This window comes from Malaclemys terrapin, chromosome 4 (genome assembly GCF_027887155.1).
Source record: "Malaclemys terrapin pileata isolate rMalTer1 chromosome 4, rMalTer1.hap1, whole genome shotgun sequence".
NCBI lineage: Eukaryota > Metazoa > Chordata > Testudines > Emydidae > Malaclemys > Malaclemys terrapin.
Genome location: NC_071508.1, coordinates 72,358,492 through 72,372,492, shown reverse-complemented (window position 1 = coordinate 72,372,492; position 14,001 = coordinate 72,358,492). Strand labels below are relative to the sequence as shown.

Here is a 14,001-nt window from a genome sequence, read left to right as displayed (position 1 = left end):
CAGTTTCAAAGTATAGGAAAGAAGTCAGTGAACGTGAGGAGAGGAGGGACCAACGTGAGGAGAGGAGGGACCAACGTGAGGAGAGGAGAGACGATCGAGATGAGAGATGGCGGCAGGAAGACCAGAGGATGAAGGATGCAACGCTGGGGCTGCTCCGGCGTCTGGTGAAGGTTCAGGAACGGCTGCTGGAAAATAGACTGCCGCTTCAGCCCCTGTTCCACCCTCCCCCCTCCCCATGTTCCGTATCCTCCTCACCCAGACGTGTAAGAACGCGGGGGGGGAGGCTCCGTACACCTTCCCATTCCACCCCAGTAGACAGCCCAAGCAAAAGGCTGTCATTTTTTTAACCTTTTCTTTGTGGCTTTTTCCTTCCCAGCAATCCTCCTCCCAAATACCACCCGGGTTCCCTCCCTCTTTTTCTAATCTATTAATAAAGAATAAATGATTTTTAAATGATAGTGACTTTATTTGGTTTGAAAGAAAGCTGGGGGAAGGGGCAGGGTGGGTTCCTTACAGAAAATCAGTCAGTAAAGGGGGAGGGTTTTCATGAAGGAGAAACAAACAGATATTTCACACGGTAGCCTGGCCAGCCATGAAACTGGTTTTCAAAGCTTCTCTGATGCACAGCGCTTCATGGTGTGATCTTCTAATCGCCCTGGTGTCTGGCTGCGCGTAATCAGCAGCCAGGCGATTTGCCTCAGCCTCCCACCCCGCCATAAAGGTTTCCCCCTTACTTTCACAGAGATTGTGGAGCACACAGCAAGCAGAAATAACAATGGGGAGATTTCTTTGGCTGAGGTCAGAGCGAGTCAATAATGAACGCCAGCGACCTTTTAAACGGCCAAATGCACATTCTACCACCATTCTGCACTTGCTTAGCCTGTAGTTAAACAGCTCCTGACTCCTGTCCAGGCTGCCTGTGTATGGCTTCATAAGCCATGGCATTAAGGGGTAGGCTGGGTCCCCAAGAATAACTATGGGCATTTCAACATCCCCAACGGTTATTTTCTGGTCCGGAAAGTAAGTCCCTTGCTGCAGCCCTTTAAACAGAGTAGTGTTCCTGAAGACGCGAGCGTCATGAACCCTTCCCGCCCAGCCCACGTTGATGTTGGTGAAACGTCCCTTGTGATCCACAAGTGCTTGCAGCACCACTGAAAAGTACCCCTTGCGGTTTATGTACTCGGTGGCTTGGTGCTCCGGTGCCAAGATAGGGATATGGGTTCCGTCTATTGCCCCACCACAGTTAGGGAATCCCATTGCAGCAAAACCATCCACTATAGCCTGCACATTTCCCAGAGTCACTAACTTTCGTAGCAGCACCTGAGTGATTGCTTTGGCTACTTGCATCACAGCAGCCCCCACCGTAGATTTGCCCACTCCAAATTGATTCCCGACTGACCGGTAGCTGTCTGGCGTTGCAAGCTTCCACAGGGCTATCGCCACGCGCTTCTCAACTGTGAGGGCTGCTCTCATCTTGGTATTCTGGCATTTCAGGGCAGGGGAAAGCAAGTCACAAAGTTCCATGAAAGTGCCCTTACGCATGCGAAAGTTCCGCAGCCACTGGGAATCGTCCCAGACCTGCAACACTATGCGGTCCCACCAGTCTGTGCTTGTTTCCCTTGCCCAGAATCGGCGTTCCATGGATAGAATCTGCCCCATTAACAACATGATCTCCAAAGGACTGGGGCCTGTGGTTTCACTGAATTCTGTGTCCGTGTCCATGTCCTCATCATGCTTGTCGCTGCGCTGCCGCCGCCGCTGCCTCCTCGCCTCGTTTTTCTGGTCCTGGCTGAGCATAAACTCCACAAGAACGCGCGAGGTGTTTGCAATATTCATGAGTGCTGTCTTGACCTCAGCGGGCTCCATGCTTGCCGTGGTATGGAGTCTGCAGTGTTCACCCACCCAGGAAAAAAGGCGCGAAAATGGTTGTCTGCCGTCCGTTGCTTTCATGCAGGGAGGGAGGGAGGGAGGGAGTGAGGCTGTACCCAGAACCACCTGCGACGATGTTTTTTGTCCCATCAGGCACTGGGATCTTAACCCACAATCCCAATGGGCGCAGGAGACTGCGGGAACTATGGGATAGCTATGGAATTGCTACCCACAGTGCAACGGTGCAGAAATCGACGCTAGCCCCGGTACTTGGACGCACACCACCGAATTACTGTGCTAGTGTGGCCGCACTCATTTCGACTTTATACAACCTGTTTCTCAAATCCGAATTATCTAAATTCGGATTAATCCCGTAGTGTAGACATACCCTAAGAAACCAGATGCTATTCTTGCCAGATTTTCCAAAGAGCTTAACTCCCATTTAAGCACCCCAACAGAAGCTGAGCTCTCCTGAAAATTTGGCTACCATTTAAGCATTCCATTAAAAAAAAGTCATAACTTGCCTTGTTTAAGGTCTAAAACTAACCAAGTACACATTTCGTTGAGAAATATTCCTTGTTTAACCCGGTTTTCTAGAAAGCAAAAAAACAGCTACTATGCACCATCAGTGACAACACCGCTGAAGCAGCAGAAACTGTGGGCCCAGTAAATGATGAGTAAGGTTGTGTCAGTGCCAAATACAATATGCAGTAAGTTACCATTTCACTGAACTATACAGTTACAACATAGCTGAGACCAAGATAATTCAGTCACTATCCAGACAAGCAATTAGCAAAAGATAGCAATTCTGACAGTTAAAACTATTATCACAGGCATTTGTGATGTAACTTTTACTAATATATTTAGTACATTTTTTCCTTGCATTCAATGTTCTACTTTAAACATACTTACAGGTAGTTCCACAAACAGGCTTATCCTTCCCTTCCAGTAAGTCCCACAGGTGAATGGATGCTTGTTCATACTGTTCGTTCAACCTTCAACAAAAATATTAATTAATTGAAGCATAACATTACTCAACAGGTCTCAAAATTCTTATGCTGCAGATAATTAGAATAAATGCACTGATCAATATTAACATTACAGAGATTACTTAACAGTAAAACTAGCACATTACCTCATATTCATGTCCCGCTCAGGGTCTACTAGCTTGTAAAACTCATCCAGCATTGTCAGTTCCTCCTCTGTCAGTACAGGGATGCCATTTGATCCTTGTTTCAGGTCACTGCGCACTTCATCATCTCCTAATTTGTCCAAAATAAACTGCAGCTCAAGTACAGTCTTTAAACGTTTCTGTTCAGCTTCTTCTCGCATCAGCTGCTCCCGCCGGGCTGTCTTCTTTATTGTTTTCTGGATCTGCTCACAAAGAAAGGGGAACGTTAGATTCTATACTGGATTGAGTTAGACTACAACTCAAAATTATCTATGTATCCAGGGAACTGGCTTTTAAATGCCATCACAAATACTATATTTTCTTTATATAAAGCAGTGATACTCAAGACTGAGGTGCACGAGCCACAAGTGGCTCTTTGATATGTCCCTTGCAGCTCTTTACAAAACATATTAAAATACTGTGATATAATTATTAACCAATCAGGATGTCTTTACATTATTAACCAATTGTAGTTGACAAAATAATACTTGGTCAATCATTTTGCTGTGAGAATCTATACACACGCACTCCTGTCACACTGTTTAAACATGAATATATAGTACTATGGTAAATGAATCTATAAATTCCCACAACTGTGGCTCTTTTGGGTAATGCAAATCACTAATTTGGCTCCTGAACCACTGAGGTCTGAGCACCACTGCTATCAAGCTACTGGTTCTAATCATAACCAATATAACCATCATTAAGATTTTACCAAGATATTCTTCATATGTAGTGCCAGTGAAAGTATACTCCACTAAAAGAGAAAGATAACTGACATTTACCAACATTAGCTAAGATCAACTTTAGAGACCTACTGTTGGAATATTATATCATGATCCCACAACAAATCCCTTGTCTATTCATATACAGAGTTTTAAAAAGTCAGATGGAAAGGGCTGTGCCAGAGCAGTACAGGAATTCCGCTTCAGGGGGGGGGAAAAAAAAAAAAAAAAAAAAGAGCATAGGCGCTACAGAGGAGGAAGAGCAACCCTTCACCATCAATCTGCATAAGTACTGGTGACAAACAGAATAAATCTTCTGGCTAGTGACGTCAGGGGTTATCAACACATTTTTGGTGGCCTCAGAGCGTGGCCACCAACTATTGCTGGTCGCAGCTCTGACCATTTTTCCTAAAATACTTTATTTGTTTTTCCTAAAGTTAGTTATGCACATAAACATTTCCAAATCATTTCAATTTATTTATTTAAGGTTTGGGGTGTTGGTTTTTTTTTTCCCCCTTCAGACTCAGTAATAAAAATGTACAGTTGTCTTCACTGGACCTAAACAGAATAGAGAAATAAATAAGGTGCTTTGCACGTTCTTGTCTTCGTTATTGTTTCTTTTGCTTTTTTGGTTGCTTTTTTTTAAACTTGTAAGTCTGCTGCTGTAAGAAGGGATACTTGTATGTTAACATCACTTTTCACAGCTTCTCAGCTAGCTATTAAGTCTGCTGTGAAAAGTGGTATTAAACAAATACAAATATTCTCGTTCACAGCAGATTTACTCAGCCCTGGCAAGCCCAAGGATAAATTAAGTCCTGGATGAGGAAGTGAGTAGGGAGGCAGAACGGGGCAGGGGCAACTGGGGGGACAAAAGGGGTGGGGAGAAGGGAGAAACCAATTCTATTTCTGCAAGTCACGGAAGGACAATGACTTTGTTCCTTGGCAGATTGAGGGATTCATTTAAAGTGATGCAGCAGGAAGAAGACTAGGTGGCATGGTAGAAAGAAGAGTTACTTATTTTACAGTAACTGTTCAGGACACATTGTCAGTGTGGATGAGAAGGTTACTCACTTTGTGCAGAAACTGAGGTTCTTCGAGATGGTTGTCACTGTGGGTGCTCCACTTTAGGTGTCTTGACGCCCTGTGCTTGTAATCTGAGATTTGTAGTAGCAGTGCCTGGTTGGGCCACGCATGAGCTGTAGCCATCTCGCGCTGCTTTAAGGGGTTACATAGCGATGCAGCCAACCATCCCTAAATTCCTTCTCTACCCCAGAAAATTGGCGTGAAACTCCGAAGTGTGTGGGGGCATAGTGGAGCACCCACAGGGACAACCATCTTGAAGAACCTCAGTTACTGCACAAGGTGAGTAACCTTTTCTTCTTCTTCAAGGAGTATCTCTGGGGGTGCTCCACTTTAGATGACTGTTGAGCACTGCCCCTCAGTGGAGGGGAGAGGCTTTGGAGTTGGTTCATTAGACAGTGGATAACACAGAGTCCAAACTGAGTGTCTGCTGCTGATTGTTGTTCTAAAGCATAGTGTTTAGTGAAAGTATGGGCGGATGTCAGTGATAGGCCACAGATGTTGAGAACGCTCTGGTGGAGTGTGTGCAAACTCCAAGTGGAGGTTGAAGATTGCTGTTTTGATAGCACAAATGGATACATCCAGATATCCATTTGGACAGTCTGTTTTGAGAAGGCTTGACCCTTCGAGTGTTCTGTTATGGAAATGAATAGCTGATATGATTTTCTGAATGTTTTTATTCTATGTAAAAAGCTAATGCTCTGCAAATGTCTAGCGTGTGGAGTGAGGCCTCCCTGCTGTCAGTATGGGGCTTCAGGAAAAATACAGGTAAGTAAATGGGCTGATTTAAATTAAAAAGGAGTCAATCTTGGGTATGAACTTAGGGTGCAGACATAGGATTACCTTATCCTTAAAGAATGTAGAATAAGATGGGTGTGCCATTAGGACACCTAATTCTCCCACCCATCTTGCTGACATGATGGCAATTAGAAAAGCAACCTTCACTGATAAGTGCAACAAAGCAAGCTGCAAGGGATTCAAATGAGTTTCCCATGAGACTGCCTAGAACAAGGTTGAAATCCCACATGGGAGTAGGGTTTCTTAGTGTGGGATAAGAGTTTTCTATGCCTTTAAAGAAGCATTTAGTCATCAGGTGAGCGAAGATAGTGACTGCGTCCACCTTGTCATGGAAGGAGGTGATGGCAGTCAAATGTAATCTGACTGAGCTGGTGAATTTTTAAAGTCCCAGAATCCTTGACTATATACTAGGTATACTAGGGCCGACTGGAAAAATCTGTTTGTCCTGGCACCAAGTGCCGAATCATTTCCACCTACATATGCATGTGTCTTTCTTGTGCTTAGTCTCTGACTGTTCAGTAGTATATCTTTCACTTCCTCGGAACACTCCTTCGACCCCCATTAGCCATAGAGTAACCAGGTCTTGTGGCAGAGTACTGAGAGGTTGGGGTCACAGACCCGCCCTGCGTCCTGTGACAGAAGGTAAAGCACTAAAGGAAGGGTTCGAGGCAGTTTCACTGCCGTCTGTCTCAGGTATGGGAACCACATTTGTCTGGGCCACATGGGTGCAATGAAAATGACCCTGGATTTGTCCTGCCTGATCTTGTGAATGACTCAGCTCAGCAGTGGGATCAGAGGAAAAGCATACATCAGTGGCGCTTCCCACTTTATGAGAAGAGCGTCGCCCAGGGAGTGGTGTCCCAATCCAGCCCGGAAGCAATATTGTGGGCACTTGGCATTCTGAGCTGCTTCAAATAGATCTATGGAACCCCCAATAGGTTGAATATGGCTTTGAGAATTCAGGGATCCATTTCCGACTCATGGGTTTGTGAGAAATCTTGCTTAGTTGGTCCACTGTTGTGTTCTGACATCTCAGCAGATAGGATGTCAATATCTCTATGCTGTTGGTGATGCACCAGTTCCAGAGGCGTATTGCCTCTGCACATAGTGGGTGTGATCGTGCTCCCCCTTGGCGATTTATATAGTACATGCATGCTATATTGTCTGTAAGGATCTTGATGGCATTGTTCTTGATTAAAGGGAGAAAGTGCTCGCATGTGTTTTGGACTGCCCTTAGCTCCAAGGTTGGACTCCGCTGGGGACCAGTGGCCACGGATCGTAGTGTCACGTAAATGTGTCCCCCAACCAACCAGAGAGGTGTCTGTTGTGGAACTTTTTGTTGGAAAGGGATTCCTGAGCAGACATTCTGTGGTTGTGTCCACCCTGTTAGCGAGTCTTTTACCCTGCAGGGCTTCTGTTGAGAGAATGTCTGTGTGTTATATACACTGTTCAAAGCCAGGCCTGTAAGCATCACATGTGGAGCCTGCATATTTTACAACAAACATTGCTGGCAACATGTGCCCCAAGAGTTGTGCAGATGTTTGTGGGCTGTCCATCATGGCTGAAATTAGGTTGATTAGAGTGAGGAAGCACTATTGAGGGTAACATTGCTGTTTCTGTGAGATGGTCGAAGTAGGCGCCTATGAATTCCAACTGTTAGACAAGAACCAGGGCGGACTTCTGTACATTTATTTGTAACCCAAGGTGTGTGAACAGGGTTATCGTGGTTTGCGTGGCATTTATTGCGCCTTGCTGCCCTTATAAGGCAGTTGTCTGAGTATGGAAATATTATCACTCCTTGTTTGCAAAGGTGAGCTGCAACGACACCAAGAAACTTGGAAAAAACTCTTTGGGCAGTTGACAGGCCGAAGGGTAGAGCTCTGTATTGGAAATACAGATTCCCTTGGGTGAATCTCACGAATCTTCGGTGCACCGGGTTAAACTGTAATATGAAAATAAGCATCCCAGAGACAATCTCCTTTCTCTAATGCCAGAATTATTGTGGATAAGAGTCACCATTTTGAAATGTCGTGTTCTCACAAATTTGTTGATTTTTCGCAAACCCAGGATGGGTCTCCACCTGTCGTTCGTCTGAGCAAGAAAATAAATGGGAATAAAAAACCTCTCCCTGTGTTGACATGGTACAAGTTCCACAGCACCCAATTGTACGAGGTGGTTTATTTACTGTTGTAACAAGTGCTCATGAGAGAGGTCCCTGAAGAGGGATGGGGAAGTGGGGTGGGTAGGTGGGATAGAAAAGCCTTTCTGGGTAATCTCCAAAACCCATTTGTCTGTTGTGATAGTGTTCCAGACAGGATAGTATGGTGACAGACGGTCTCCAAATGGGCAGGAGACCGGATGTGGTTCAAATGGGTAGGAGACCGGATGTGGTTCCAGAATCAGAGAATGTGGAGGTCTTGTGCCCTCGACCACACCTTCAAAATGACTGTCTGGCGGTAGATGGTTGAGACATTGAAGGCTGATCTTAGCTCTGCCAACGTCTGGTCTGTCTTTGTTTATTTCGTTAGTCATACGGTCTTTGGGTCCGAGAATATGGGGCAGGCTGGACTCTTTGGTTGTAAAACCTGCCTTGTTTCTTTTTGTTTGCAGGTACATATGCGCTCAGGGTTTTTAAGATCGCCTGTGAGTCCTTTAAGGTGTGTAAAGGACACATCGGTTTTGCCAGCAAGCAATTTTTGACCCTCTAAGGGTAAGTCCTCCACAGTGGACTGGACTTCCCTGGGGAACCCCAAGAGGTGGAGCCAGGATGCACGGCACATGACCACGGATGCAGCGATGGACTGTGCTGCTGTGTCTGCAGAATCAAGAGAGGCCTGTAGGGCTATCCTGGCAATGAGAGACCCCCTCAGAGAGGTTTGCCTTATATTGTTCCTTTTTGTCATCGGGTAAACTTTCAATAAAGTCAATGGAGGATTACCTGTTTTGTTCATTCCCTCTGGGGCACATGGCATTGGCCACTGTCGGAAGACCAGATACTAGGCTAGATGGACCTTTGGTCTGACCCAGTAGGACCATTCTTATGTTAATTCCAACATTTTGTGAAACAGATTATGTGTGTATTTTGCCAGTATGGCCAAATAATTGGCTATGCGGAACTGGAGTGTGGCAGAGGAGTAGGCTTTCTGACCAAAAAGGTCTAGCCTTTTCCAGTCCTTATCACACAGGGTAATTCCGGACTAGTGGTGTTTTTCCTTTTGGTTGACCACATCCACCACCAGCGAGTTTGGTGCGGGATGGGTGAATAAAAACTCAGCTGCTTTTGCTGGCACATAATACTTTTTGTAAAACCTCTTATAGGAGGGAAGTGCTGTGACAGGTGTCTGCCAGATTATTTTTGCAGCTTCCATGATGGCATCATTAATTGGCAGTGCTATCTTCGCTGTTAGGGATGCCTGGAGTACGTCCATGAGCTTGTGTTGGGTCTCCGGTAGCTGCGCTAGCGAAACATCCAGAGATTCAGCTACCCTTTTGAACAGACTTGAAAAGATTTGAAATCATCCCCCATAGTAGGGGGTGGTAGCATTATTGTTTCATCTGCTGACGAAGAGGAGATGTGAGTGGTCAGCAGGGTGTCACCTTCAGCTGTGTTCTCTTGTGTCTCTAAGGGTGCTGGGACAGCTGGTGAAGGGGACCGTGTTGTTCTGGACCTCGGTGGTTAGGGGGCCTGAGATTTTGGGCCTATAATTAAGGCTCAGTGTTTGTCACGGATTCCGTTACTTTCCAGGACTTCTGCAGCGGCCCGTGCGGCTGGCTCGGGGGCCGCCTGAGCAGCTTAGGCAGCCCTGGGCCAGTTGTACTGGCTGTTGCTGGGGCAATCTCGGGGCCCCCTGCAGCAGGAGTTTGGGTGTGGGGGGGCTCAGGGCTGGAGACTGTGGTGTGGGGCCGTGCTTACCGGGGGGGGGGGGGGGGGAGGAGGGAAGGGGCCGGATCCCCAGAAAGGCAACAGAAACTCTCCTCCCTCAGCTCCTAGTTCCATGTGCTGCCTCCGCCCACAGGCACTGCCCCCACAGCTCCCACTGGCCGCAGTTCCCAGCCAATGGGAGCTGAAGAACCAGGGCTTGGGGCGGAGTGGAGGCATATAAGCATACGTTGCCACTTCCCAGGAGCCGGGTAGGGAACCTGCTCCAGCACCGCAGCCCACCTCCCAAGTTTTAGCCGGGTATATAGTAAAAGTCATGGACAGGTCACGGGCCGCAAAGTTTTGTTTACTGCCTGTGACCTGTCCATGACTTTTACTAAAAATACCCGCGACTAAAACATAGCCTTACCTATACAATGCCCATGGATCCCAGTATGGCCAGTTGGGTGGCAAGGGTATAGGAGGCGGTGTCCATGGCTGCCCACACCAGTCCCGCATGTATGTAAATGTTTGGTGCTGAGAAGGGTCAAGATTTAGGTGAGGAGTGGCAAGGAGTGTACATTACTTCTCATCCTCTTCTTCCTCATTGCTGGAGAGGGGAGGGACTGATCCACAGGGAGTGGTTACCACCCTCGGTCCCAGTCTCACTGGGGTACCATCTGTACCAAGTAGGGGAGTTCCAGGTGTGGAGGCCACTATCAGGTCTCCATGCCTCATGAATTGCTGCGGAACCGCGAGGCTTGGTGCCGGGGACGGCATCATGCACTGACCAGGAATTAGGGTCAAAGCTGTTGGTACCGACCACTTGGAGCTGTGCTGAATAGGTACAGCAGGTGGCGCCATTGTAGTGCTCAGTGCCATTGTTTTCTTTGGCTCCGTAGGTGCCAAGCTGAGAGGTTTGATTTTACTGCGTGCACCTCCATTAGAACTTGTCCGCATAGGGTCTTAGGTCCTCGGGACGTCTCTGTACTGGACGTTCCCGGTGCCTCACTGTCCGGCGCTCTCAGCGTCATTGGTACCAGGGGAGATTTTTCATTTGGAGATAACTTTCTTTTAGGCGATTCTCATTGTGGAAATGAGTGTAATCGCTTTTTGGTAACCTTCCTAGGAGCAGGCTCCTAGGCAGCTGTTGTTGAAGCAGATCCCCTGTCAGATGCTGCCACTGGCGACCGTTGGCCAAGAGGTGTCCTGGACTCTGGGTTGGAGGCAGGTCTGAGGGATTTCTCCATCGTCAGGAGCCTCAATTGGAGATTCTGGCCTTCCTTGTCCTAGCAGTCAATTTTCTGCAGTGCAGACACTTTGGGGTAATGTGTCTCTCGCCAAGGGAGCGGACACACTGTGCGTGGTCGTCAGAGACCAGTATGGAAAGTCTGCAAGTCAGGCTGCGTTTAAAGCCAGGTGAGCCAGGCATGTCAGAGAGCAAGTCCTTTGGAAAAAGAAATGGGATAACCCTGTTTCTCTCCCCCGCTTCCCCCTTTTTTGTTTAAAGGCAATAGTCGAGTATCCACCGGGGAGGCAGGTGTAAAGATGAAAGGGAAAGATTTTTTCTTAACATTAAATAAATAAATAAATAAATAAATAAAAAGGACAAAGGAGTAGGGTAGCTAACTATAACTAAACTAACACTATCGGAAACACTACAAACTATTAAGCTTACCTGATGTAAGAAAAGGCACGGCTGGTGCTCCAACTCAAGCCCAAGGCACTAAAGAAGGAAGTGGGGGGCGGCTGGCTGCACACCGCTCTGTAACCGCTCGGAGTGGTGTAAGATGGCTACGGCACGTGCATGGCCCAACTGGGCACTGCTACTACAAATCTCCAATTACAAGTGCAGGGCGCCAAGTCACCTAAAGTGGAGCACCCACAGGGACACTCCTCGAAGAACCCATACCTTCTGGTGCACATGCGCCTCACACACAAGAGGAATCTTTTGACCAGCACTCAATTAGGTTTGCACCTGAGCCTTGCATGTCCTCATTATCCCTCCCCCACACAAGTACATAGGCAGAGCAGCCCAACTGTCTTTCAGTTCTTTTGTTGAGAAACTCAATGCGGTATACTCCTGGGGGAATTCTGCCCCACTCTACGTTCACAGAGCTCATGTCCCCTGCAGATTGCTTCCCTTCACTTCCAAAGCAAAGCAAACCTAAGCCGCAAGAGTGGTCACGTGTCCCTCCTAAACAGTGTAGGTGCTAATTTTGGGTGCCTGGAACAGCCAGCGGAGCATTAAATCTCTGCTGGGGCGGTGGGGGCAGCTGTGTTTGCCCCAGCCAATGGCTCTTACCCTTCACTGGGCTCAGTTGCTAGTCCTAGGTGGGCTGGGGGAAGATAGGACTCTCTCTTCCCCTGCAAAGGGCAGCCAGGGCTGCATCAGACACATCCCATGGTTGCAGGAAGTTCCACACCCCTGCCTACCTGTTTCCTGCCCCCACCGCTCCTCGATCACAGTTGGAGTGGAGTATGGGGAGCTGTTCTCCCATCCACCCAACCCCATGCATCCGGACCCCCTCACCGAGCCTCATCCTTCTGCACCCAGACCCGTACCAATCACCTGCAATCAAATGCCAATCCCAAGCCCTCCTACACCCAAATCCTCCGCTGAGCCTATCCCCCCCTTAATCTGGACCCCTACACCCAAGACCATCCTCTGCTGAGCCCCTGCACTCAACCCACCAAGCCTCACCCCACCCCGCCGCACCACCCCAACAAGCCCCCACACACCCAAACTCATACCCCACCAAGCCCCAAGCCACCAGTACCTGGACCCCTCCCCCTGCTGAGCCTTCCTGCCATGCCTCATTCCCCCCACAACCAGACCCCTCCCGCCGCTGAGGCCCAAACACTTCACCTGGATCCCCCTGCAGAGTCCCATTACCCCTGCACTCAGAACCCCTCCAATTAGCCTCCATGCACCCAGATTCCCCCACACTCACACACCCCACTGAGCCACCCTCACCCAGATTGCCCCACACAAAACCCTCTCAATCCACATCTAGATACCAACACACTAAGCCCCCCCATCGCACTTGGATCCTTGCCTGCCCAAGCCTACTTGCCCACTTCTGGTGCGGAGGGGCAGGCCCGGCCCTTGCACTGCCGGATGCAGCATCAACACTCCCTTGCTCGTGGGACACTGACTTGGCGATCTCCCACTTCCGTGAAACCAGTGGCCTGTGCTCCCCACTGCTATGCTGGAGTCTCCACATTTATTTATTGACAAATAAAACTTGCAGAATTTTAAAATATTGTGTGCAGAATTTTTATTTTTTTGGTGCAGAATTCCTTCAGGAGTAGCAGTATGACTGAAGAGGTTTAGTACACCTTGCTATGGTTGAGGCAGTAGACAGAGGAAACAAAGAAAGGAAGTTCACAGAATTCGAAATTTCTACACATCCAATAGAATTTCCAATAAAATTAAAATGTTAAGATATATGAAAATAAGTATTAATAGTTTAGCACTGTTCATTAGAAGATTATTTTAACCTATAAACAACATTTGAACAAAGAATCTTCACTTTAGTCATATCCAGTTAACTTTAAGACTCAAATTTTCCTTTATGAGAGCCATGTCTTATCTGACTTGACAACTTTCCTGTATTCGTATGTCCTCTCAGAGTAATAGGGTTCACTCTCAGGCTTGGATTACACTACAGAGTTAGGTGGATGTAGCGCAATTTACATCGTCCTAACTCTAAGTGTCTACACTACAAGAGTGCTCCTGCTGATGTAAGTCGCCCACTCCATCAACTTAACTCCACCTTCACAAGAGGTGTAGCGCTTAGGTTGATGTAGCTAGGGCAACGCAGTGTTCATGCTGGCCCCACAGCCCAAACCATCAGCCCTGCCACTGACAGCTCTGGCTGTCGGCCCCAGGACTGGAGGGCTCCAGCTATCAGTGCCACACAACGCAGTAATTATTATGTTAGCTGTTCATCAACCTAATTTAGGTCGACTTAATTTTGTAATGTAGACAAGGCCTAATTTATCTGAGGCAGAGACTATAATTTATTATGGCATAGTGGCCTAGCATAAGGGGGCCTGCAATATAAATATTTTTTAAAAAACCCACTCTCAGACTCTGAACAAAAGCCTAAATATATCTGTGGCATCCCTCCTGTTTCCTTTTTAATTTGTTGGTTTATGACAATTTTACCGTTACTGAACTGGTGGGTTACTGTTGTATAGCACTCATGTAATGTGTTCAGTGGATTGTGAGGCATTTCATTATTTTTGGTTACGTTTTGTCAAGTGCTTTAAAGGCCTTAGAATTCAAAGAAGAAAGTAATACATTAATTTTTTTCATGCTGTTAAGCGTTACAGAAAATCTTTTAAACAAAGACTTTTTGAGCTCAACTTCTTTTAACAGGAAACCAACTTGCTGGGACAATATACTGAATTGAGTCTGAAAGACTCAGAAAAAGAGTAAGTCAGAAGTTTAAATGCATCCTTATTTTCAGATAAGTGTTTAACACGTTGCA

The 14,001-nt window shown here is 47.1% G+C and overlaps 1 protein-coding gene across 3 annotated transcripts in view; it reads right to left on the bottom strand.

Moving 5' to 3' along the window:
- CAPRIN1 (cell cycle associated protein 1) overlaps positions 1-14,001 on the bottom strand; it is a 105,726-nt gene that overhangs the window by 47,229 nt on the left and 44,496 nt on the right. For all 3 annotated transcript variants that reach the window (XM_054025162.1, XM_054025159.1, XM_054025161.1), the window contains exons 5-6: positions 3,005-3,243; positions 2,782-2,864 (exon numbers count right to left, since the gene is read on the bottom strand). In XM_054025162.1, coding sequence (XP_053881137.1) covers positions 2,782-2,864; positions 3,005-3,243 — 322 coding nt within the window. The remainder of the gene's footprint in view (positions 1-2,781; positions 2,865-3,004; positions 3,244-14,001) is intronic.